General features: G+C 47.1%; 1 protein-coding gene across 1 annotated transcript in view; it reads right to left on the bottom strand.

The window, feature by feature from the left end:
• Positions 1 to 26,313, bottom strand: part of LOC142243350 (intraflagellar transport protein 70A) — a 144,879-nt gene that overhangs the window by 33,148 nt on the left and 85,418 nt on the right. The window contains exons 14-16 of the mRNA XM_075315194.1: positions 24,532 to 24,742; positions 11,595 to 11,642; positions 3,776 to 3,847 (exon numbers count right to left, since the gene is read on the bottom strand). Coding sequence (XP_075171309.1) covers positions 3,776 to 3,847; positions 11,595 to 11,642; positions 24,532 to 24,742 — 331 coding nt within the window. The remainder of the gene's footprint in view (positions 1 to 3,775; positions 3,848 to 11,594; positions 11,643 to 24,531; positions 24,743 to 26,313) is intronic.

Raw genomic sequence — 26,313 nt, 5'->3', positions numbered from 1 at the left:
TATCCGCGTTCTTAGCCAGGTCACGTGACCCACAGTCCATTGGCGCGGATGCTCTAGTCTCCTGACGTCTTTTCCGTCCAACTTACATGTTTTTCGCCTCTGCCCCTGCTGCCGCGAGTAATCAGGAAGATCAAGGCAGGAGTCCCGGTGATACTAATAGCACCAGACTAGCCCAGGTGCGCCTGGTATGCTGAATTAGTACAATTGCTCATGGCGCCTCGTAAGCATCTCAGACTTGCTGACCCAAGGGCCCATTTCCCATCAGAACTCCAGAGCCCTGAAGCTGATGGCCTGGCCATTGAGACCTGGACTTTAAAAAGAGGGAGATTCTCTCCTGCGGTCATCTCCACCTTGTACAGTGCCCGAAAGCCGGCCTTCATCCCATATTTACCACCGTACGTGGAAAACTTTCCTTTTCCAGTGCAGGGAATCTAATGTCCAACCTATGCCTCTGGCGATCCCCAGAATTCTTGATTTTTTTTTGCAGTCAGGTTGCAAAAGGGGATGGCCCTCAGCTCCCTTAAGGGGCAGGTTTCATCTCTCTCGATATTCTATCAATACCGCCTAGCTTGCAATCCGCAAGTCAAGACTTTCCTCAAGGGTGTTTCCCATCTAGTTTCCCTGTATAAACGGTCGCTGGACCCATGGGACCTCAATCTTGTTTTGGACGATATCCAGAGGTCCCCTTTTGAACCTCTTAAGGAATCTTCTCTTGCTCTTCTCTCCTGGAAGGTAACATTCTTAGTGGCGATTACGTCCATCAGACAAGTTTCGGAACTGGCAGCACTCTCTTGCCGCGAACCCTTTCTGATCTTTCATCAGGACAAGGTGGTTCTACGCCCCCTTCTGGATTTTCTTCCGATGGTTATTTCCCCGTTTCATATGAACGAGGACATTGTTCGGACTTCTTTTTTGTCCACACCCAGTCCATAGGGTGGAAAGGTTTCTACATTCGCTAGATCTTGTGAGGGCTCTCAGATATTACGTACCCAGGACAGCCCCTTTAGGAACATAGATTCCTTGTTCGTCATTCCTGAAAGGCCTAAGAAAGGACAGGCAGCTTCATAGGCAACGCTGGCTCGCTGGATTCGCTCTGCGATCCAGGAAGTCTACCGCTTGCAACTTAAGCCCATTCCTAGTGGGCTGCGGACTTATTCCATGCAAGCAGTTGGCGCCCCTTGGGCCGTTAGGCATCAGCCTTCAGTGGAACAGAGGTGTAAGGCTGCGACCTGGTTTTGCCTACATACTGTTTCAAAGCATTACTGAATCCATGCCCAGGCTTCGGCTGAGGCGAAGCTAGGTAGGAAAATTCTGCAAGCGATAGTGGAGTACCTATCTCAGTAGGCGCTCCTGGCTATCTGGGACTGGTTCCTAGTCCTTGGGTTGCTTTGTTTATTGTTTACCCACCCATAGACTGCTTTAGGACGTCCCATGGTCCTGTGTCCCCCAATGAGGCGTCAGAGAAAAACGGATTTTTGTGTACTCACCGTAAAATCGTTTTCTCTTAGCCATCATTGGGGGACACAGCACCCACCCTGTTGCCCCGTTGGGCCTTGGTTCTCTCAGTACCTTATTTGGTTATGACTCTTTTTTTCTCATGTTCCTCTGTTGAGAAGTTTTTACTGTTTTTTTCTCCTACTGCTTGAGTACTAAAACTGAGGTTGCCTGGCCCGGCCAGGGGGTGTATACTGCAGAGGAGGAGCTATGCTTTTGTATCTACTTAGTGTCCTCCTATGGATAGGCAGCATAACACCCATGGTCCTGTGTCCCCCAATGATGGCTAAGAGAAAACGATTTTACGGTGAGTACACAAAAATCCGTTTTTTGCGCCATTTTCCGAAACCCATAGCATTGTCATTTTTCTGGATCTATGGCTCAGTGACAGCTTATTTTTTTCATCTCTGGCTGCTGTTTCTGTTGTTGCACCATTTTTGTGCATGCAGATGCTACGTTTTGATCGCCTGTTATTGCATTTTGCGCAAAACTTGTGGCGACCAAAAAAAATTTGGCGTTTGGAATTTTTTTGCCGATACGCCGTTTACTGATCAGATTAATTAATTGTACATTTTGATAGATCAGGCATTTCTGAATGCGGCAATACCAAATAGGTGTGTATTTTTATTTTTTTTTAACTTTTTAACTTTCAATGGGGTGAAAGGGGGGTGATCTGAACTTTTAGGTTTTTTTTCTTTTATTTTTTTTTAATGTTACTAGTCTCCCTAGGGGCTATAGCGATCAACATTCCGATTGCTCTGCCATATCTGCAGATCTCAGCTACAGAGCTGAGAACTGCAGATACGCTGCTTTACTCTCAATGCCGGAAGTATGCCGACACTGAGAGAAAGTGACTCATGTTAGCTACAGGCGTCATCACATGACCCTGTGCTACCATGGCAACCATCAAAAGTCACGTGATCACGCACGTGACTTCCGGTGGGGGCGGCAGTAAGTGAAAGTAATGGCGGCGCGCATATACATCTCTCTGCCAGACTTTGGCAGTGAGATGTAAGGGGTTAAAAGTTGCAGGTGGAAAACGATTCCACTTGTAACCTCCAGGCACACATGTCAGCTCTTAAAAACAGCTGGTATGTGCGCGGTTCGCCGCGACCTGCCCACAGTAGGGGGTGGGGATTAACCTCACACGATCCATGACAGATAAATCCGTCATGGGTCGTGAAGGGGTTAAGGACTATCTTCAGAGTAAAAAAAGAAAATGGAGTCCTGGAAGTGACGATATAGTCCTCATAAAGCATTGATCTCCACATGACTGACTGCCTGGGAGAACAGGAACAGACGGGATTGCACAAAACTACAACCACAAAAGAGCTGTGGTTAGTTCTCCAAGATGTTTGGAACACCCTCCTTGCCGAATTCCTTCAAATACTATATGAAACTATACCTAGAAGAATTTATTCTGTTTTGAATGCAAAGGGGGGGGGGGGGTCACATTAAATATTGACTTGATTTATATTTCGCTTTTGTTCATTCACTTAGCATTTTGTTGATAAAAAATAAACTACTAGCACTTTTACTTACTTTATAAAGCATTCTCACTCTGCATTTTTTCCACACCTGCCTAAAACGTTTGCACGGTACTGTATATAAATATATATGTATATACACACACATTAACAGACAATATTTTCTGCAAAATAAAAACTTAAAAGGTGTTGTCCACTACTGTTACATTGATGGCCTCTCCTTAGGACAGGCCATCAATGTCTAATCGGCCGGGGTCCGACACTCCGCAATTTTGCCGAACAGCTCCTCTCGGTCCAGATGGCGGGAGCTGCTCCATCTTCTGATAGCGACTGCGTACTACACATTTTCCTCCCATTCTAATCAATAGGAGATGGATGTGCAAACTCAGAAGCAGCCGCTATCCTAAGACAGAGCAGCTGTGGTACTGAGCATTTCCAGCTGCCTGCTGCTGCCACCGGCACCGAGAACAGCTGATTGGTGGGGATGCCGGGTGTCAGACCCCAGCCGATCAGACATCGATGACCTATCCGAAGGCCGACAATGAAAAAGTAATCGACAACCTCTTTAAACTCAAATTAAATCTAAATAAATGACACGCGTGTGTGTGTGTGTGTGTGTATGTATGTGTATACACACACACATATATATATATATATATATATATATATATATATATATATATGTATGTTTGTGAAGTCATCATAAAATTGAAACTTATTAGAAAGATTCTAGATTGTAGAATACATATTAGACAGCTTACTACACAAGGGTTGTCCCACTAGAAGAAACTTACCAGATCATTTTGGCTCGTCATAATGTAGGACACACACAGATTTGCAAGGACAATAGCGCTGACATTCAGCATCTGTAAAATAAGATAGATATAAGCTGATCAATACAGAGGCTGCAATAGACAGACATACAAAAATGCTACTGAGTAACTCAATGAATGACGATGGTGAAAAAGCCTATTTCCCTTTAACTATGCATCACAATAATTGCATGTAATATCTCACACATATTGCCAGCATTAAGCATACCAAATAATTTTAAACATTAAAAGCCCCTGCGCCAGATACCAAAATCTACAGTACAGTATGACCATCCACAAATGATGAAGTATTTCCTATATATACGGTAAGTTTTTATATTGTCACAGATCAACATAACAGTTGGAGTCATGTAAATACCATGTTGTTACCAGTCTGCAGAAATCATACCAAGCCCTTAATTCTGCCCCGTAAGTTTCCTCTGATGTTATCTGTTCACATAATTCACAAGTGGTATTTCCTTAAACAAAGTTGATTTTAATCAATAGATCTTGGAATAATAATAATTTCCACAATTGTATATTATATGAAATGTCCCTGTGCTGAGATAATCTTATATATATGCCCCTGCTGTGTACTGTGTAATGGCCGTGTCTGCCCGTACAGGGACATGGTCTGATCATACCACATCTCCTGGGAAGGGGACGATGCAAAAGAGTATAAAGACATTACAAAGCAAGATCACAAATAATTATTTCTTTGAGGTAAAATATTTTTTAAAAAACAGGCAGGGAAATGTTTTATCTACCAAAGAATCAGCTATGACCCCATGCTGTCCTGTCTGTATACTCGTTTGCATCCTCCTCAGCCCAGTAGAATGTGGTATGATCAGACCATGTCCTGTACAGTCAGACACGGCCATTACACAGTACACAGCAGGGACACATATATAAGATTATCTCAGCACAGGAACATTTATTTTAACACATCCAATTGTGGAACTTATTATTTTTCCAAGATCTATTGATTAAAATGATCTTTAAATTTAACTTGGATAGTGGAAAACCCCTTTGATCTTATACTACTTATACTTTAAAATTATTTAAAGTAGATCTGTTACCAGATTTAATTAAACAAACTATATATTATTAAATATGTATGTTGCACCTAATGAGGTTGGTGTACTTACTGTGAAAACCTATGTTAGTATACTTGTAATATTTTATTTAACGTTTGACTCAGTCTCTGCCCATCTGATTCCTCAGTGTCCCTCCTAATGCTGAGATCTCACACTGTTCAGAACAAGCTGCAGCTGTCTGTCAGGCTGGGTGGAGAAAGACTGAATACAAGTGGACTCATGAGCGATTCATTCTCTATCTGGCCTCAGAAAAATGTAAATCTAATATCAAGAATATACATCTATTCTGGCATGGATATGCACTGTAAGTGCACCAGACACATCAAGTCTAAGGTTTACTTTGCACACTACGACATTGCAGGTGCGATGTCGGTGGGGTCAAATCAAAAGTGACGCACATCCGGAGTCGCTGTCGACATCGGAGTATGTGAATCCTTTTTACTACGATTAACGAGCGCAAAAGCGTCGAAATCTTATGATCGGTGTAGCGTCGGTCATTTCCATAATTTCGGAAGGACCGATGTTACGATGTTGTTCCTCGTTCCTGCGGCAGCACACATCGCTGTGTGTGAAACCGCAGGAGCGAGGAACATCTGCTTACCTGCGTCCCGGCTGCAATGAGGAAGGAAGAAGGTGGGCGGGATGCTTACGTCTCCCTCATCTCCGCCCCCCTGCTTCTATTGGCCGCCTGCCGTATGACGTCACTGTGACGCCGCACGACCCGCCCCCTTAGGAAGGAGGCGGTTCGCCGGCCAGAGCGACGTCGCAGGGCAGGTAAGTGCATGTGACGCTGCCGTAGCGATCATGTTCGTTACGGCAACTATCACTAGATATCGCAGCTGCGACGGGGGCGGGGACTATCGCGCTCGGCATCGCTACCATCGGCTTGCGATGTTGTAGTGTGCAAAGTGCCCCTTAGAGATTCATTTGACAATGCATACAATTTATGTTGCAAAATTTGAGATGAGATTCACTTTAGTTGGAAAAGAAAGAAATGGCGTATAAAGGCACTGCAACCATATAGTATAATAGGCAATCTGAATACAAGAAAATAGAAAACTTCTATAGTTATAGTGAACTAAAACATTTTAAAAACAATTAAAATGCAAATAGTGGTGAATATTTTGCAACTGGACAATATTTCCACTATGCAATATACATAGGGAGATCCAAACCATCTCACTATAGATAAATAAAAGACAAAACGTAAAAGTATATATGGGTAGTAGAATAACCAGCTAAAGGAAAAAGAGAAAAAAATGTATATAGTTTATTATATACACAGCAGGTGAGATAAGTATTGAACATGTTGCCAATTTTCTAAGTAAATATATTTCTAAAGGTGCTATTGGCATGAATTTCTTACCAGATGCCAGTAACAATACATTCATTCCACAAAAACAAACTAATCAAACCATAAATGTCCATACATTTAGTGATGTGTAATAATGAGAAATGACACAGGGAATAAGTATTGAACAAACTTACTGAAACTTATTTCATAATTCATATAAAAGCTTCTATTGGTGATTTTAGCTTTCAAGACATCTCCTGTATAAAGAAACTAATCGCATGCATTGCTCAGTTGTGATTTTGTCCGAATCTTCCACACAAACACTCTTCAAATGCTGGGGGGGCTCCTTCTATGAACACTGAGCTTTAGTTCCTTCCAAATATTTTCTATTCTATTCAGCTCCAGAGATTGGCTGGGCCATTCTAGCAGCTTTATTTTCTTTGTCTGAAACCAGTTGATAATTTCCTTGGCTGTGTGTTTGGGATCATTCAATGTCTCGCTGAAATGTCCACCCTCATTTCACCTTCATCATCCAGGTAAATCACATCATATTTGTCCATTCATCCTTCCTTCAATCATATGAAGTTTGCCAGTGCTGTATGCTGAAAGCCCCACACCATGATGTTCCCACCTCCAAACGTCCCTGTTACTATTGGGGCGATATGCAGTGCCTTCTTGGGTGTTTAGCGTGCATACAGATCATTGAGGTTGAGGACATTACTTGTTGTTTTCTTTGAAACAATTACTGTATACCTGCTGATTCCAGGTCTTTCTGCAGCTTTCCACAGGTTGTCCTTGGCTCTTTGGACAATTCTTCTTATTCTTTCCACTATCCTGTCTGAAATCTTGCAGTGAGCACCTGGTTGTGGCCCTTTTATGGTGAAATTGTTCTTTTCACTTCCGGATTATGGCCTCAACAATGCTCACTGGAACCTTCAGTAGTGTAGAAATTCTTCTGTAACCAATGCCATCAGTATGTTTTGCAACAACAAGGTTGCAAATGTCTTAAGACAGCTCACTGGTTTTAACCATCATGAGATGTTTCTTGTGTGGCACCTTGGCAATCGATACACCTTTTATTGGCCAGCAGTTGGACCAGCTGATATTTTTCAGTAAGTGACAGGATTACTTTCTAATTACTGATAGATTTCAGTTGCAGTCATGAAATTCCCTGGCTTTTTGCACGTCTCTTACTTCATGTGTTCAATATTTTTCCCTGTGTCATTTCTCATTATTACACATAATCTAATGTATGGACATCTATGATTTTAATTGTTCGTCTGTGTGGATTGGATGGGTTATTACCGACATCTGAAGAGAAATGCATGTGAATTGAATCTTTAGAAATATATTTACTTAGAAAATTGAAATGACGTGTTCAATACTTATTTCACCTGCTGTATGTGTGTGTGTGTGTGTGTACATATATTATATATATATATACGTATATGTGTGTGTGTACATATATATACGTATGTGTGTGTGTGTGTGTGTGTGTGTGTGTGTGTGTGTGTGCATACTGGGTAATTCAGCTGTGTCCCTGCCTACACCTACCAGCGCTAACTCCCCACAATAAATTATTTATATATATATATATATATATATATATATATATATATATATATACATATACATATATATACACACATATATATATACATACATATATACATACATACATACAGTTAGGTCCAGAAATATTTGGACAGTGACACAAGTTTTGTTATTTTAGCTGTTTACAAAAACATGTTCAGAAATACAATTATATATATAATATGGGCTGAAAGTGCACACTCCCAGCTGCAATATGAGAGTTTTCACATCCAAATCGGAGAAAGGGTTTAGGAATCATAGCTCTGTAATGCATAGCCTCCTCTTTTTCAAGGGACCAAAAGTAATTGGACAAGGGACTCTAAGGGCTGCAATTAACTCTGAAGGCATCTCCCTCGTTAACCTGTAATCAATGAAGTAGTTAAAAGGTCTGGGGTTGATTACAGGTGTGTGGTTTTGCATTTGGAAGCTGTTGCTGTGACCAGACATCATACAGTCTAAGGAACTCTCAATTGAGGTGAAGCAGAACATCCTGAGGCTGAAAAAAAAGAAAAAATCCATCAGAGAGATAGCAGACATGCTTGGAGTAGCAAAATCAACAGTCGGGTACATTCTGAGAAAAAAGGAATTGACTGGTGAGCTTGGGAACTCAAAAAGGCCTGGGCGTCCACGGATGACAACAGTGGTGGATGATCGCCGCATACTTTCTTTGGTGAAGAAGAACCCGTTCACAACATCAACTGAAGTCCAGAACACTCTCAGTGAAGTAGGTGTATCTGTCTCTAAGTCAACAGTAAAGAGAAGACTCCATGAAAGTAAATACAAAGGGTTCACATCTAGATGCAAACCATTCATCAATTCCAAAAATAGACAGGCCAGACTTAAATTTGCTGAAAAACACCTCATGAAGCCAGCTCAGTTCTGGAAAAGTATTCTATGGACAGATGAGACAAAGATCAACCTGTACCAGAATGATGGGAAGAAAAAAGTTTGGAGAAGAAAGGGAACGGCACATGATCCAAGGCACACCGCATCCTCTGTAAAACATGGTGGAGGCAACGTGATGGCATGGGCATGCATGGCTTTCAATGGCACTGGGTCACTTGTGTTTATTGATGACATAACAGCAGACAAGAGTAGCCGGATGAATTCTGAAGTGTACCGGGATATACTTTCAGCCCAGATTCAGCCAAATGCCGCAAAGTTGATCGGACGGCGCTTCATAGTACAGATGGACAATGACCCCAAGCATACAGCCAAAGCTACCGAGGAGTTCATGAGTGCAAAAAAGTGGAACATTCTGCAATGGCCAAGTCAATCACCAGATCTTAACCCAATTGAGCATGCATTTCACTTGCTCAAATCCAGACTTAAGACGGAAAGACCCACAAACAAGCAAGACCTGAAGGCTGCGGCTGTAAAGGCCTGGCAAAGCATTAAGAAGGAGGAAACCCAGCGTTTGGTGATGTCCATGGGTTCCAGACTTAAGGCAGTGATTGCCTCCAAAGGATTCGCAACAAAATATTGAAAATAAAAATATTTTGTTTGGGTTTGGTTTATTTGTCCAATTACTTTTGACCTCCTAAAATGTGGAGTGTTTGTAAAGAAATCTGTACAATTCCTACAATTTCTATCAGATATTTTTGTTCAAACCTTCAAATTAAACATTACAATCTGCACTTGAATTCTGTTGTAGAGGTTTCATTTCAAATCCAATGTGGTGGCATGCAGAGCCCAACTCGCGAAAATTGTGTCACTGTCCAAATATTTCTGGACCTAACTGTATATACATACATATATATATATATATATATATATATATATATATATATATATATATATATATATATACATACATATATATATATATATACATATATATATACATATCTATACATATATATATATATATATATATATACATATATATATACACATATCTATACATATATATATACATATCTATACATATATATATATACACATATATATACATATATATACATATATATACATATATATATACATATATATACATATATATATATGCATAAATATATACATATATATACATATATATACATACACATACATGCACACATACATACATACATACATATATATATATATTTATTGTGGGGCGTTAGCGCTGGTAGGCGTAGGCAGGGACGCAGCTGAGTTACCTGACCTAGCAGGGAAATCCAGCCAGAGTTAACCCCTTCCTTGCTGCTCACCAGTGCCCAGAGCTCATCTCATGCCAGGAGGGAAATATCTCCCATTAATCAGCATTCCCCTCCTATATATAAAACAGATGTAAAGTAACCAATGTCTGTCATACAACAAGATGTTCACAAAAGCATAATAGAATAATTCTAGTTGAATAGTATAAATATCAGATCACATATAGGCATTTGACATAATGTTGCTACCCAAGAAAAGTGGTGCAAAAGGAATAACCACTACCAACAGTATATTTGACCTGATATTTATACTTTTCCATTTAATAATATACAAAAGTTTTCTAGTTTCTTCTATTCAGATTGCCTATTGTACTACTGTATAGCTGCCAGTGCCTTTATATGGCACAATATAATATCTTGGTGCTGCTCAGTCTATTGTTTTTAATAGATTTGCTTTAATTGTGTCCAGTTAGCTTTATGTTATCAAAACACAGAAACATGTATGTCTGATGAATGCCTCAAGGACTGAAAGATGCCTCACTTGGACATACATTGGCTACTGGATATCAGGATCAAATTTTAAATTGGCATCATGACAAAATTTAAAACTTAAAGGAAATCTGTTATGTCCAGAAATGCTATTTACCAGCAGATATAGGGTCAATCTGCTGGTAAATAGAGTGGAAATCATGTTAGGCTGCCTTCCCAGAACTTCAAGCAAGTGGCTGCAGGGAGGATATAAGTTAATTTTCTCCCTGCAGCCATTGTTCCAGTAAGGCAGCCTCACATGTCTTTTAACAATATTTACCTGCAAATTGACCTTATATCACATTAGTCAACCTTAATGGATCAGCGGCTACAGGGAGAAAATAAATATTTATTCTCTCTGCAGTGGCTCACTTTCAGTTAACAGTGCGGTACAGATACATGGAGATTGAGGTAATACATAGAGATAATATAGCCATGAACTGTGAAAACAACACAATTTCCACTTATTACCTAACCCCTAAGGAGAGTTCACCATAAGATGAAGACTGATTTTGGTTGTCTTTCTTTAATCCATATCACGGTTTATACCTTATTCTTCTTTGGTTACAATCCAAACACTTTAATCATTTTTTGCCTTTGTCAGTCAAGTTCTTACTAATTTATAACACTTTTCAGCTGTATGGCCCGTTGCTTATGAAAGAATGGATACAATATAATCTATCATTGATTGGCTGCAGTGGTCATGCTCCATCCTGTGAAGTGCGGAGACCATCAAGGAACCCTGGCTGCAGTACAGAGGAGTGGTGGGGGTTGGTTGGTGGTTATAGCCATAGACCACATCAAAGTTGAATGTCCAGTAAACCAAAGAGCTGCAATATTTTTTGATTAATTGCAAAAATAATTTTTCTCCTCAAATACATGCATTTAAGTAAAAAAAAATGTCGCCAAAGGTGGATAACCACAATCCATGGTGCTGCTGTTTGTAGTGCCCTATATATGTTAGTGGCGCTAGGTTTTACATATCTTGTATACAGATATTGCATGAGGACCAATAGTGGAAGGTACTAAGGTAAGATACACCGTGAAAACTGAAGCAACACACTATATAGAGGCAAGCACTTAGAAACTCCATGCAACCAAAGCAATGGAAAAAAAATACATAAAAAAGACGAGACAAACGCTCAGATTACCGAAACTTTTCTCTTGCAAGGACATTCTTCAATGTTACACTGTCCCGGCTAAGACAGGAGAAAAACGAGGCAGAGATGAAGTCTACGCTCAGTAAACAGCGAGTGTATAGAGCATTTGTCAAAAGTTGTAATGAACTTTGAGATTATGAATTATTTAGTAACACTAATTCGGTATTTTATTATTGTTAGGAAATATTACTGTACTTGCTTTACCAAATGCACCTTCCCTGGGCAGTATCATATTCCAGTCTACAAGCCTCATTTATAGCACAGAGGTGTATTAAACAGTGATCAAGTCATAAATGATGTCCCTTTTCTGGTATACCGCACGTTCCTTACATATCTCTGCACCAAGCATATGGAGTAATGGCTTAGAAATTATTAAAAAAAAATATATTTAAACTTGCAAAATATAATGTTACGCACCATTAGGGGTTTTCCAGCCCGATGACATATTTTACAAACTGCTTACAATAGCGTAAAATAAAAAAAGAGAAATACTCACGATACCAGTCCTCTGCCGATACTTTCTCAGTCCACCGTTCTTTTTAGTCATCCCACTGATGTTGTGGTTATCTCATTATGTGACCTCTGCAACCAATCTCTGGCCACAGCAGAGACAGCAGTAGGGCTGATATGCCACCACTGCAGTCAGTGATTGGCAGCAGCGGTCACTTATAAACACATCAGTTCATCACCGAGACTGGTGGGAGATGAAAAAAGCTTCGTCACAAAAGTTGCAGGGGCTATATCTATACCATAGTCATCTCTTTGAAAAAGATTATGCTATGATAGAAAGAAAATCTGGAGTATAACCAAACAGTAAGGCAGCTGCCACCATTTTTGCCTCTGCCAAACGTGGTACATTGTGGATTTATTGCTCATATGTCAATATCTACCATCTACTCTGAAAAGAAGGGAATTTTGTTTACTTACCGTAAATTCCTTTTCTTCTAGCTCCTATTGGGAGACCCAGACAATTGGATGTATAGCTTCTGCCTCCGGAGGCCACACAAAGTATTACACTTTAAAAAGTGTAACCCCTCCCCTCTGCCTATACACCCTCCCGTGCATCACGGGCTCCTCAGTTTTGGTGCAAAAGCAGGAAGGAGGAAACTTATAAATTGGTCTAAGGCAAATTCAATCCGAAGGATGTTCGGAGAACTGAACCATGAACCAAAGAAGGGAATTTTGTTTACTTACCGTAAATTCCTTTTCTTCTAGCTCCAATTGGGAGACCCAGACAATTGGGTGTATAGGCTATGCCTCCGGAGGCCGCACAAAGTATTACACTAAAAGTGTAAAGCCCCTCCCCTTCTGCCTATACACCCCCCGTGCTCCCACGGGCTCCTCAGTTTTGGTGCAAAAGCAAGAAGGAGGAAAAAATTATCAACTGGTTTAAAGTAAATTCAATCCGAAGGAATATCGGAGAACTGAAACCATTCAACATGAACAACATGTGTACACAAAAAAACAGGGGCGGGTGCTGGGTCTCCCAATTGGAGCTAGAAGAAAAGGAATTTACGGTAAGTAAACAAAATTCCCTTCTTCTTTGTCGCTCCATTGGGAGACCCAGACAATTGGGACGTCCAAAAGCAGTCCCTGGGTGGGTAAAATAATACCTCGTAATAGAGCCGTAAAACGGCCCCTTCCTACAGGTGGGCAACCGCCGCCTGAAGGACTCGTCTACCTAGGCTGGCATCCGCCGAAGCATAGGTATGCACCTGATAGTGTTTCGTGAAAGTGTGCAGGCTCGACCAGGTAGCCGCCTGACACACCTGCTGAGCCGTAGCCTGGTGCCTCAAAGCCCAGGACGCGCCCACGGCTCTGGTAGAATGGGCCTTCAGCCCTGAGGGAACCGGAAGCCCAGCAGAACGGTAAGCTTCGAGAATTGGCTCCTTGATCCACCGAGCCAGGGTTGATTTGGAAGCCTGTGACCCTTTACGCTGGCCAGCGACAAGGATAAAGAGTGCATCCGAGCGGCGCAGGGGCGCCGTACGAGAAATGTAGAGTCTGAGTGCTCTCACCAGATCTAACAAGTGCAAATCCTTTTCACATTGGTGAACTGGATGAGGACAAAAAGAGGGTAAGGAGATATCCTGATTGAGATGAAAGGGGGATACCACCTTAGGGAGAAATTCCGGAACCGGACGCAGAACCACCTTGTCCTGGTGAAACACCAGGAAAGGGGCTTTGCACGACAACGCTGCTAGCTCAGACACTCTCCGAAGAGAAGTGACTGCTACTAGGAAAACCACTTTCTGCGAAAGGCGTGAGAGAGAAATATCCCTCATTGGCTCGAATGGTGGTTTCTGAAGAACCATCAGCACCCTGTTCAGATCCCAGGGTTCTAACGGCCGCTTGTAAGGAGGAACGATGTGACAAACTCCCTGCAGGAACGTGCGTACCTGTGGAAGTCTGGCTAGGCGCTTCTGGAAAAACACAGAGAGCGCTGAGACTTGTCCCTTAAGGGAGCCGAGCGACAAACCCTTTTCCAGTCCAGATTGAAGGAAGGACAGAAAAGTGGGCAAGGCAAAAGGCCAGGGAGAAAAACCCTGAGCAGAGCACCATGACAGGAAAATTTTCCACGTCCTGTGGTAGATCTTGGCGGACGTTGGTTTCCTAGCCTGTCTCATAGTGGCAATGACCTCTTGAGATAATCCTGAAGACGCTAGGATCCAGGACTCAATGGCCACACAGTCAGGTTGAGGGCCGCAGAATTCAGATGGAAAAACGGCCCTTGAGACAGCAAGTCTGGTCGGTCTGGTAGTGCCCACGGTTGGCCGACCGTGAGATGCCACAGATCAGGGTACCACGACCTCCTCGGCCAGTCTGGAGCGACGAGGATGACGCGGCGGCAGTCGGCCCTGATCTTGCGTAACACTCTGGGCAACAGTGCCAGCGGAGGAAACACATAAGGGAGCTGAAACTGCGACCAATCCTGAACTAAGGCGTCTGCCGCCATAGCTCTGGGATCTTGAGACCGTGCCATGAACGTCGGTACCTTGTTGTTGTGCCGGGACGCCATGAGGTCGACGTCCGGCACCCCCCAGCGGCAACAGATCTCCTGAAACACGTCCGGGTGAAGGGACCATTCCCCTGCGTCCATGCCCTGGCGACTGAGATAATCTGCTTCCCAGTTTTCCACGCCTGGGATGTGAACTGCAGAGATGGTGGAGGCCGTGGCTTCCACCCACATCAAAATCCGCCGGACTTCCTGGAAGGCTTGCCGACTGCGTGTGCCGCCTTGGTGGTTGATGTATGCCACCGCTGTGGAATTGTCCGACTGAATTCGGATCTGCTTGCCTTCCAGCCACTGCTGGAACGCTTTCAGGGCAAGATACACTGCCCGTATTTCCAGAACATTGATCTGAAGTGAGGACTCTTGCTGGGTCCACGTACCCTGAGCCCTGTGGTGGAGAAAAACCGCTCCCCACCCTGACAGACTCGCGTCCGTCGTGACCACCGCCCAGGATGGGGGTAGGAAGGATTTCCCCTTCGATAATGAAGTGGGAAGAAGCCACCACCGAAGGGAAGCTTTGGTCGCCTGAGAGAGGGAGACGTTCCTGTCGAGGGACGTCGGTTTCCTGTCCCATTTGCGTAGGATGTCCCATTGAAGAGGACGCAGGTGAAACTGCGCGAAAGGGACTGCCTCCATTGCTGCCACCATCTTCCCCAGGAAGTGCATGAGGCGCCTCAAGGGGTGTGCCTGACCTTGAAGGAGAGATTGCACCCCTTTCTGTAGTGAACGCTGCTTGACCAGCGGAAGCTTCACTATCGCTGAGAGGGTATGAAACTCCATGCCAAGATATGTCAGCGATTGGGCCGGTGTCAGATTTGACTTTGGAAAATTGATGATCCACCCGAAACTCTGGAGAGTCTCCAGAGTAGCGTCGAGGCTGTGTTGGCATGCCTCTTGAGAGGGTGCCTTGATCAGCAGATCGTCCAAGTAAGGGATCACCGAGTGACCCTGAGAGTGGAGGACCGCTACTACAGTAGCCATAACCTTGGTGAAAACCCGTGGGGCTGTTGCCAGGCCGAACGGCAGTGCCACGAACTGCAGGTGTTCGTCTCCTATGGCGAAGCGCAAGAAGCGCTGGTGCTCTGGAGCAATCGGTACGTGGAGATAAGCATCTTTGATATCGATCGATGCAAGGAAATCTCCTTGGGACATTGAGGCGATGACGGAGCGGAGGGATTCCATCCGGAACCGCCTGGTCTTTACGTGTTTGTTGAGCAGTTTCAGGTCCAGGACAGGACGGAAAGACCCGTCCTTCTTTGGGACCACAAACAGGTTGGAGTAAAAACCGTGACCCTGTTGCTGAAGAGGCACAGGGACCACCACTCCTTCTGCCTTCAGAGTGCCCAGCGCCTGCATAAGAGCCTCGGCTCGCTCGGGAGGCGGGGATGACCTGAAGAATCGAGTCGGGGGACGAGAGGTGAACTCTATCTTGTAACCGTGAGACAGAATGTCTCTCACCCACCGGTCTTTTACCCATGGCAGCCAGGTGTCGCAAAAGCGGGAGAGCCTGCCACCGACCGAGGATGCGGATTGAGGAGGCTGAAAGTCATGAGGAAGCCGCTTTGGTAGCGGCACCTCCGGTGGTCTTTTTAGGACGTGACTTAGACCTCCATGAATCAGAGTTCCTTTGATCTTTCTGAGGCCTTTTGGACGAGGAGAATTGGGACCTTCCCGCGTCCCGAAAGGACCGAAACCTCGACTGCCCCCTCCTCTGTTGGGGTATGTTCGGTTTGGGCTGGGGTAAGGATGTATCCTTTCCCTTGGATTGTTTGATGATTTCATCCAAACGCTCGCCAAACAATCGGTCGCCAGAAATTGGCAAACTGGTTAAGCGCTTTTTGGAAGCAGAATCTGCCTTCCATTCCCGTAGCCACAAGGCCCTGCGGAGTACCACCGAATTGGCGGATGCAACCGCCGTACGGCTCGCAGAGTCCAGGACAGCATTAATAGCGTAAGACGCAAATGCCGACGTCTGAGAGGTTATGGACGCCACCTGCGGCGCGGACGTGCGTGTGGCTGCGTCAATTTGCGCTTGACCTGCTGAGATAGCTTGTAGCGCCCATACGGCTGCGAATGCTGGGGCAAAAGAAGCGCCAATAGCTTCATAGATGGATTTCAGCCAGAGTTCCATCTGCCTGTCAGTGGCATCTTTGAGTGAAGCCCCATCTTCCACTGCAAGTATGGATCTAGCCGCCAGTCTGGAGATTGGAGGATCCACCTTGGGACACTGAGTCCAACCTTTGACCACGTCAGGGGGAAAGGGATAACGTGTATCCTTAAGGCGCTTAGAAAAACGCTTATCTGGACAATCATGGTGATTCTGGACTGCCTCTCTGAAATCAGAGTGGTCCAGAAACATACTCGGTGTACGCTTGGGAAACCTGAAACGGAATTTCTCCTGCTGAGAAGCTGACTCCTCCACCGGAGGAGCTGAGGGAGAAATATCCAACATTTTATTGATGGACGCAATAAGATCGTTCACTATGGCGTCCCCATCAGGAGTATCAAGGTTGAGAGCGGCCTCAGGATCAGAATCCTGATCAGCTGTCTCCGCGTCATCAACCAGAGATTCCCCCCGCTGAGACCCTGAACAATATGATGATGTCGAGGGAATTTCCCAGCGAGCTCGCTTAGTCGGTCTCGGGCTGGGGTCTGTGTCAGAGCCCTCAGCCTGGGATCTATGAGACACCCCGGGGGGACATTGTTGGTCCAACTGAGGGGGGCCAGGGAACAATGATTCAACAGTGTCCCTGTGCTGAGATACCGGTCTGGACTGCAAGGCTTCTAGTATCTTAGCCATAGTCTCAGAGAGTTTATCCGTAAAGACTGCAAACTCCGTCCCCGTCACCTGGACAGTGTCAGCAGGTGGTTCCCCCTGGGCCCCCCTTAGCAGAGGCTCCGGCTGAGTAAGTGCCGCAGGGGCCGAGCAGTGTACACAGTGAGGGTCAGTGGATCCTGCCGGTAGCGGGGTCGTACATGCGGCGCAGGCAGCATAGTAAGCCTGTGTTTTGGCACCCCTGCCTTTTGTGGGCACCATGCTATTGTCTTCCCTGAGCAACACAATAGGGTATATAGCCAGAAATCAACTGTGCACCATACAGTGTAAAGTATATACCATAAACATATAATTTATAATTACACTTCTGCACAATGGGGCTAGCACCACAGGTGCTGCTTACCACCCGCTTAAAGCGGTTGTGAGGCCACCAGAATCCCTGCCTGGGTCTCCCTTAGAATTTGTCCCCCTCTGCAGCGTCCGAGGAGCTGACAGGAATGGCTGCCGGCGTCCTGAGGAGAGGAGGGAGCTGTGGGCGTGACCCAGAAAGTGCGGGAACTGGTGCCCCACTGTGCACAGTGAGGGGGGTGGAGTATGCAAAGCATGCTCCAGCCCTCATTGCTGCTCGTCCTGTACAGCGTCCCGCCCTTCCTCTGCCTGTCAGGGCTGGGGGTGGGAGGAAAAAAGACTAGGCCGCAAAAGCCGGGGACTCGAGTAATAAGCGCGGCCGCCGTAAAAGCGCGGCCGGCGCGGAAGTCCCCGGCGCACTACAAGTCCCAGCCGCGCCGCAGTGTTAACCATGGCAGCGGCGGTCAGCGCGGTAGTCCCCATACACAAACACACTCAGCGACGCTGCAGTGTGTAATGGCACATTTAACCCGGTCAGCGCCGCGGTCCCCGGTGCACTAGCACACCCAGCAATGCTGGAGTGTTGCTGTGCGCGGTCCCCACGGGGACACAGAGTACCTCCAAGTAGCAGGGCCATGTCCCTGAACGATACCCGGCTCCTATCCAGCAGGCTCCTCAGGAGTTGTGGATGAAGCACGGTCTCAGTGCCTGGAGACCGATAGGATCCCACTTCACCCAGAGCCCTAAGGGGGATGGGGAAGGAAAACAGCATGTGGGCTCCAGCCTCCGTACCCGCAATGGATACCTCAACCTTAACAACACCGCCGACAAGAGTGGGGTGAGAAGGGAGCATGCTGGGGGCCCTATATGGGCCCACTTTTCTGCCATCCGAAATAGTCAGCATAAAAACTGAGGAGCCCGTGGGAGCACGGGGGGTGTATAGGCAGAAGGGGAGGGGCTTTACACTTTTAGTGTAATACTTTGTGCGGCCTCCGGAGGCATAGCCTATACACCCAATTGTCTGGGTCTCCCAATGGAGCGACAAAGAAAGAACAATTCAACATGAACAACATGTGTACACAAAAGAACAACAGCCCGAAGGGAACAGGGGCGGGTGCTGGGTCTCCCAATAGGAGCTAGAAGAAAAGGAATTTACGGTAAGTAAACAAAATTCCCTTCTTCTTTGTCACTCCATTGGGAGACCCAGACAATTGGGACGTCCAAAAGCAGTCCCTGGGTGGGTAAAAGAATACCTTGATAAAAAGAACCGAAAAACGGCCCCCTCTTACAGGTGGGCAACCGCGGCCTGAAGGACTCGCCTACCTAGGCTGGCATCTGCCGAAGCATAGGCATGCACCTGATAGTGTTTCGTGAAAGTGTGCAGACTCGACCAGGTAGCCGCCTGACACACCTGCTGAGCTGTAGCCTGGTGCCGCAATGCCCAGGATGCACCCACGGCTCTGGTAGAATGGGCTTTTAGCCCTGAAGGAATCGGAAGCCCAGAAGAACGGTAGGCTTCAAGAATCGGTTCCTTGATCCACCGAGCCAAGGTTGACTTGGAAGCCTGCGACCCCTTACGCTGGCCAGCGACAAGGACAAAGAGCGCATCAGAACGGCGCAGGGGCGCCGTGCGAGAAATGTAGAGCCGGAGTGCTCTCACTAGATCTAACAAGTGCAAATCCTTTTCACATTGGTGAACTGGATGAGGGCAAAATGAAGGTAATGAGATATCCTGATTGAGATGAAAAGGGGATACCACCTTAGGGAGAAATTCCGGGACCGGACGCAGAACCACCTTATCCTGGTGAAAAACCAGGAAGGGGGCTTTGCATAACAGCGCTGCCAACTCCGACACTCTACGGAGCGATGTAACTGCCACTAGAAATGCCACCTTCTGCGAAAGACGTGATAGAGAGACATCCCGCAGTGGCTCGAAAGGACGCTTGTAAGGAGGGACTATGTGGCAAACTCCCTGCAGGAACGTGCGGACCTGCGGAAGCCTGGCTAGACGCTTTTGAAAAAACACGGAAAGCGCCGATACTTGTCCCTTGAGAGAACCGAGAGACAAACCCTTGTCCATTCCTGATTGAAGGAAGGAAAGAAAAGTGGGCAAGGCAAACGGCCAGGGGGTAAAACCCTGATCAGAGCACCAGGATAAGAAGATCCTCCAAGTCCTGTGATAGATCTTGGCGGACGTTGGTTTCCTGGCCTGTCTCATAGTGGCAATGACATCTTGCGATAACCCTGAGGACGCTAGGAGCCAGGACTCCATGGCCACACAGTCAGGTTGAGGGCCGCAGAATTCAGATGGAAAAACGGCCCTTGAGACAGCAAGTCTGGGTGGTCTGGGAGTGCCCACGGTTGACCCACCGTGAGGTGCCACAGATTCGGGTACCACGACCTCCTCGGCCAGTCTGGAGCGACGAGGATGGCGCGGCGGCAGTCTGACCTGATCTTGCGTAACACTCTGGGCAGCAGTGCCAGAGGAGGAAATACATAAGGCAGTCGAAACTGCGACCAATCCTGAACTAATGCGTCCGCCGCCAGAGCCCTGTGATCTTGAGACCGTGCCATGAATGCCGGGACTTTGTTGTTGTGCCGAGACGCCATGAGGTCGACGTCCGGCGTTCCCCAGCGGCAACAGATCTCTTGAAACACGTCCGGGTGAAGAGACCATTCGCCTGCGTCCATGCCCTGGCGACTGAGAAAGTCTGCTTCCCAGTTTTCTACGCCCGGGATGTGAACTCCGCCCACAGCAGAATCCGCCGAACTTCTTGGAAGGCTTGACGACTGCGTGTGCCGCCCTGGTGGTTGATGTACGCGACCGCCGTGGCGTTGTCCGACTGTATGCGGATCTGCCTGCCCTCTAGCCACCGATGGAACGCCTTTAGGGCTAGATACACTGCCCTTATCTCCAGAACATTGATCTGAAGGGAGGACTCTGTCGGAGTCCAGGTTCCCTGAGCCCTGTGGTGGAGAAAAACCGCTCCCCACCCTGACAGACTCGCGTCCGTCGTGACCACAGCCCAGGATGGGGGCAGGAAGGATTTTCCCCTCGACAACGAAGTGGGAAGAAGCCACCACTGAAGAGAGGTTTTGGCTGCCAGTGAAAGAGAGACGTTCCTGTCTAGGGACGTCGACCTCCTGTCCCATTTGCGGAGAATGTCCCATTGAAGTGGACGCAGATGAAACTGCGCAAAGGGAACTGCCTCCATAGCTGCCACCATCTTCCCTAGGAAGTGCATGAGGCGCCGCAAGGGGTGTGACTGGGCCCGAAGAAGAGAGTGCACCCCTGTCTGCAGCGAACGCTGTTTGTCCAGCGGAAGCTTGACTATCGCTGAGAGAGTATGAAACTCCATCCCGAGGTAAGTCAGTGATTGGGTCGGAGTCAATTTTGACTTTGGGAAATTGATGATCCACCCGAACCTCTGGAGAGTCTCCAGAGCAATGGTTAGGCTGTGTTGGCATGCCGCCCGGGAGGGAGACTTGACTAGGAGATCGTCTAAGTAAGGGATCACCGAGTGTCCCTGAGAGTGTAGGACCGCCACCACGGATGCCATGACCTTGGTGAAGACCCGTGGGGCTGTCGCCAGGCCGAAAGGCAGTGCCACAAACTGAAGGTGTTCGTCCCCGATGGCGAAACGCAGGAAGCGTTGATGCTCTGGTGCAATCGGCACATGGAGATAAGCATCCCTGATGTCGATTGATGCTAGGAAGTCTCCTTGGGACATCGAAGCGATGACAGAACGGAGAGATTCCATCCGAAACCGTCTGGTTCTCACGTGTCTGTTGAGCAGTTTGAGGTCCAGAACAGGACGGAATGATCCGTCCTTTTTTGGCACCACGAACAAGTTGGAGTAAAAACCGCGACCACGTTCTTGAAGGGGAACGGGGATCACAACTCCTTCTGTCCTCAGAGTGTTCACCGCCTGAAAAAGTGCATCGGCTCGCTCGGGGGGCGGAGATGTTCTGAGGAAACGAGTCGGAGGACGAGAGCTGAGCTCTATCCTGTAACCGTGAGACAGAATGTCTCTCACCGATCGGTCTTGGACATGTGGCCACCAGGCGTCACAAAAGCGGGAGAGCCTGCCACCGACCGAGAATGCGGTTTGGGGAGGCCGAAAGTCATGAGGCTGCCTTGGAGACGGTGCCTCCGGCGGTCTTTGGAGGACGTGACTTAGACCGCCATGCATAAGAGTTCCTCTGGCCCTTCTGAGGCCTGTTGGACGTGGAGGATTGGGACTTGGCTGAGGGCCGAAAGGACCGAAACCTCGACTGAATCTTCCGTTGCTGCGGTCTTTTTGGTTTGGACTGGGGTAAGGACGAGTCCTTTCCCTTAGATTGCTTAATAATTTCATCCAATTGCTCACCAAACAAACGTTCGCCAGAAAATGGCAAACCGGTTAGGAACTTCTTGGAAGCAGAGTCTGCCTTCCATTCGCATAGCCACATGGCCCTGCGGACTGCCACCGAATTGGCGGACGCTACCGCTGTACGGCTCGCAGAGTCCAGGATGGCATTCATGGCGTAGGATGAAAACACCGACGCCTGAGAAGTCAAAGACGCAACTTGCGGAGCAGAGGTACGTGTGACCGCATTAATCTCAGACAGACAAGCTGAGATAGCCTGGAGTGCCCACACTGCTGCAAAGGCTGGGGCAAAAGACGCGCCTATGGCTTCATAGATGGATTTCATCAGGATTTCTATCTGCCTGTCAGTGGCATCCTTGAGCGATGAACCATCTGCCACTGATACTACGGATCTAGCCGCCAGTCTAGAGACTGGAGGATCCACCTTGGGACATTGAGCCCAACCCTTAACTACGTCAGCGGGAAAAGGGTAACGTGTGTCATTAAGACGCTTAGAAAAGCGCTTGTCCGGAAATGCTCTGTGCTTCTGGACAGCATCTCTGAAGTTAGAGTGATCGAAAAACGCACTCCGTGTACGTTTAGGAAACCTAAACTGGTGTTTCTCCTGCTGCGAAGCCGACTCCTCTATAGGTGGAGTCCTCTATAGGTGGATCTAGCACCTGGTTGATGGACGCTATAAGGTCATTTACTATGGCGTCCCCTTCCGGTGTATCAAGATTGAGAGCAACGTCAGGGTCAGAGCCCTGAGCTGCGACCTCCGCTTCATCCTCCAGAGAGTCCTCAAGCTGAGACCCCGAAGAGCGTGATGAAGTCGGGAAAGGTTCCCAGCGAGCCCGCTTAGCCGGTCTGGGACTACGGTCCGTGTCGGAGTCCTCCCCGTGAGACTCAGGTGTCACCCCAGGAGCACGCTGCTGCGCAGACCGAGAGGGGCCTGGGGGCGATGAACTCACAGTGCCCGAGGCCTGTGTAAGGACCGATCTGGACTGCAAAGCTTCTAGTATCTTAGCAGACCATCTGTCCATAGACTGAGCCATGGATTGTGACAGCGACTCAGAGAGTTTCTCAGCCAAAGCTGCAAACTCGGTCCCTGCCACCTGGACAGTGGAAGCCGGGGGTTCTACCTGAGCCGAGGGTCCCACCAGTGCCCGAGGGTCCGGCTGAGCGAGTGCAACAGGGGCCGAGCATTGCTCACAGTGCGGGTAGGTGGAACCTGCAGGTAACATAGCCGCACAGGAGGTACAGGTTGCAAAATAACCCTGTGTCTTGGCACCCTTGCTCTTTGCGGACGACATGCTGTTGTCTCCTCGGAGAGTGATCACTGAGGGTATATAGCCAAAAGCAAAACAATGCGGCCGAACAGAGAAAATGTATACAAATATATATATACACTTCGGCACCCCAGGGGGACCAGCACCGGGTAACCGGTGTGGCTTACCGACCGCCCCAAGCGGTTGTGTGTCCACCAGATTCCCTGCCTTGGGCCTCCCAGAGCTGCAGAGCTCGTTCTGAAATCCTCTACCGGCAGAAGTGATTGTAAAAATGGCTGCCGGAGCTCTCAGGGGAGGAGGGAGCCGTGGGCGGCGACTAAAAAAGTGCGGGAATCTGGTGCCCCACAGTGATCAGTGAGGGGGGAGGAGGACACCTAAGTATGCTCCAGCCCTCACTGTCGACGTCAGGTCGACCGTCCCGCCCTTACCCCTGACTGGCAGGCCCGGGGGCGGGAGTTATGGTACTAGGCCGCAGAAGCCGGGGACTAAATTTAATACCGCGGCCGACAAACAGGCACGGTCGGCGCGGTAGTCCCGGCCGTCATAAAAAAAACAACAGCCGCTGCAGTGTCTGTGACACGAGCGCTCCATACACCGTCCCCAAGTGGACACAGAGTACCTTTTGGATGCAGGGCCTGTCCCTGATGATTTTAAGTCTCCTGTCCGGCAGATTCCCACAGGGGCTGCGGAGGGAGCCCGGTCCCAGTGCCTGGATGACCGGTTAGGATCCCACTTCTCCCAGAGCCTCTAAGGGATGGGGAAGGAAAACGGCATGTGGCTCCAGCCTCTGTACCCGCAATGGGTACCTCAACCTTAACAGCACCGCCGACTTAGTGGGGTGAGAAGGGAGCATGCCGGGGGCCCTGGGGCCCTCTTTTCTTCCATCCGATATAATCAGCAGCTGCTGCTGACTAAAATGTGGAGCTTGAGTGAATGTGTGCCTCCTTCAACACAAAGCACAAAACTGAGGAGCCCGTGATGCACGGGAGGGTGTATAGGCAGAGGGGAGGGGTTACACTTTTTAAAGTGTAATACTTTGTGTGGCCTCCGGAGGCAGAAGCTATACACCCAATTATCTGGGTCTCCCAATGGAGCGACAAAGAAATAATACAATGGTTAGTGATATAGCTGTATTGATCCAAATGATACTTACATTCTCATAGTGCTTTTTAACAATGGGCTCATAAAATCCAATGGCCTCCTTGTATTTATTTTCCTGCATGAACAAGACATGGGCCACATTCAGTTTCCATACATCATGTTCATTGCAAAACTCTACTGATTTCCGGAAGATTTTCTCCACCATTGAGTAATTCTCCAAGTTCCAGTATATTTTTGCCTGGGCCATTAAGACAGGAATATACCTAAATGGATGGCAAAACATTATTAACATTAATAAAAAAAGTATAATAAAAGCATCCTGTTCAGGTTGTCCTATCAATAGAAATAATAGACGGGATTTGAAGTCTAAAGCGGGCTTTACACGCTGCGATCTCGCTAGCGAGATCGCAAGCAATCGTACCCGCCCCCATCGGTTGTGTGACACGGGCAAATCACTGCCCATCGCGCACAACCTCACTTACCCCCGTCACACGGACTTACCTGCTCTGCGACGTCGCTCTGGCCGGCGATCCGCCTCCTTTCTAAGGGGGCGGGTCGTTTGGCGTCACAGCGACGTCACACGGCAGGCATCCAATAGAAGCGGAGGGGCGGAGATGAGCGGAACGTAAACATCCCACCCACCCCCTTCCTTCCGCATTGGCGGTGGAGGCAGGTAAGGAGATGTTTGTCGCTCCTGCGGTGTCACACGGAGCGATCTGTGCTGCCGCAGGAACGAGGAACAACATCGCTAATTAGAAGAGAACGATTTTTTGCTTTGGGACGACCTCTCCGCGGCAAACGTTTTTTGCCGCTTTTGAGATCGTTTTAGGTCGCACATAAGTGTTACACACCGCGATATCGTTAATGACGCCGGATGTGCGTCACAAACACTGTGACCCCGACGATAATTCATTAACGATATCGTAGTGTGTAAAGCCCGCTTAACACCAGCTTCCAACAAATATCCCCATCTCCTACATAAAGCAAGTTAAAGGGAATCTGTCGGCAGGTTTTTGCTATGTAATCTGAAGACAGCATGCTGCAAGGGTTAAAACAGAGAATTCAGGGATGTCTGTCTTATCAAACTCTGATCTGATGTTTATTTATGATTGTGTCAGATCTGCTGCACCCAGTAATCTAAGTGATACTTTTTTTAATTCAGGATCTCATTGCCGACATCATGCTGCTCTCAGATAAGGTAGCAAAAACCTGCTGACAGATTCCCTTTAAGAAAAGCTGTGCAAATCTCTAGAAAACCATGAAGCAGATAAGAGGCTAAAACATAACCTTTAATATCAAAGTTATTAAAAAACCTATAATAATAGACCGAAGTAACCAAAAGCATCTCCGGCCCCTAACATAGCATGTCAGGCATGAGTTTCACACCACATATAGGAGTAACAGCGCAGAGATGCCACTAGTATAACAAACAAAACAAACAAATAAAACAAAAAAAAAAAAAGTGTTTCCAAGTGCTAAAAGGAGAGTGGTCCTATCTAGATACACAACAAAATAGAAAAACACAATATACATAAATCATACAGATTGTTGACAGCGGTCAACAGTTTATATGCACCCAGATATAATAGTAGTACAATTGATATATACAAAAATGGCATAATCTCACTGAATGGGTGGTATGCAGGGTGAATCAGTCTCTCCCTCCTATAGCATCCGGATGCGTTTCGTCGTTAAAGACTCATCAGGGAATATCGTCCTACAAATGGGTAGGGGTCCTGCCTCCTACCTCACAAACAATCTTTAGTTGTAGGGGTTTACATGGTACAGCCGTTGGTGAGTGGGGGTGCCATATCGTACATCTAGGGTGCTAACC

The sequence above is a fragment of the Anomaloglossus baeobatrachus genome, chromosome 6 (genome assembly GCF_048569485.1).
Source record: "Anomaloglossus baeobatrachus isolate aAnoBae1 chromosome 6, aAnoBae1.hap1, whole genome shotgun sequence".
NCBI classification, from domain to species: Eukaryota; Metazoa; Chordata; class Amphibia; order Anura; family Aromobatidae; genus Anomaloglossus; species Anomaloglossus baeobatrachus.
This window is presented reverse-complemented; position numbering and strand designations above follow the sequence as displayed.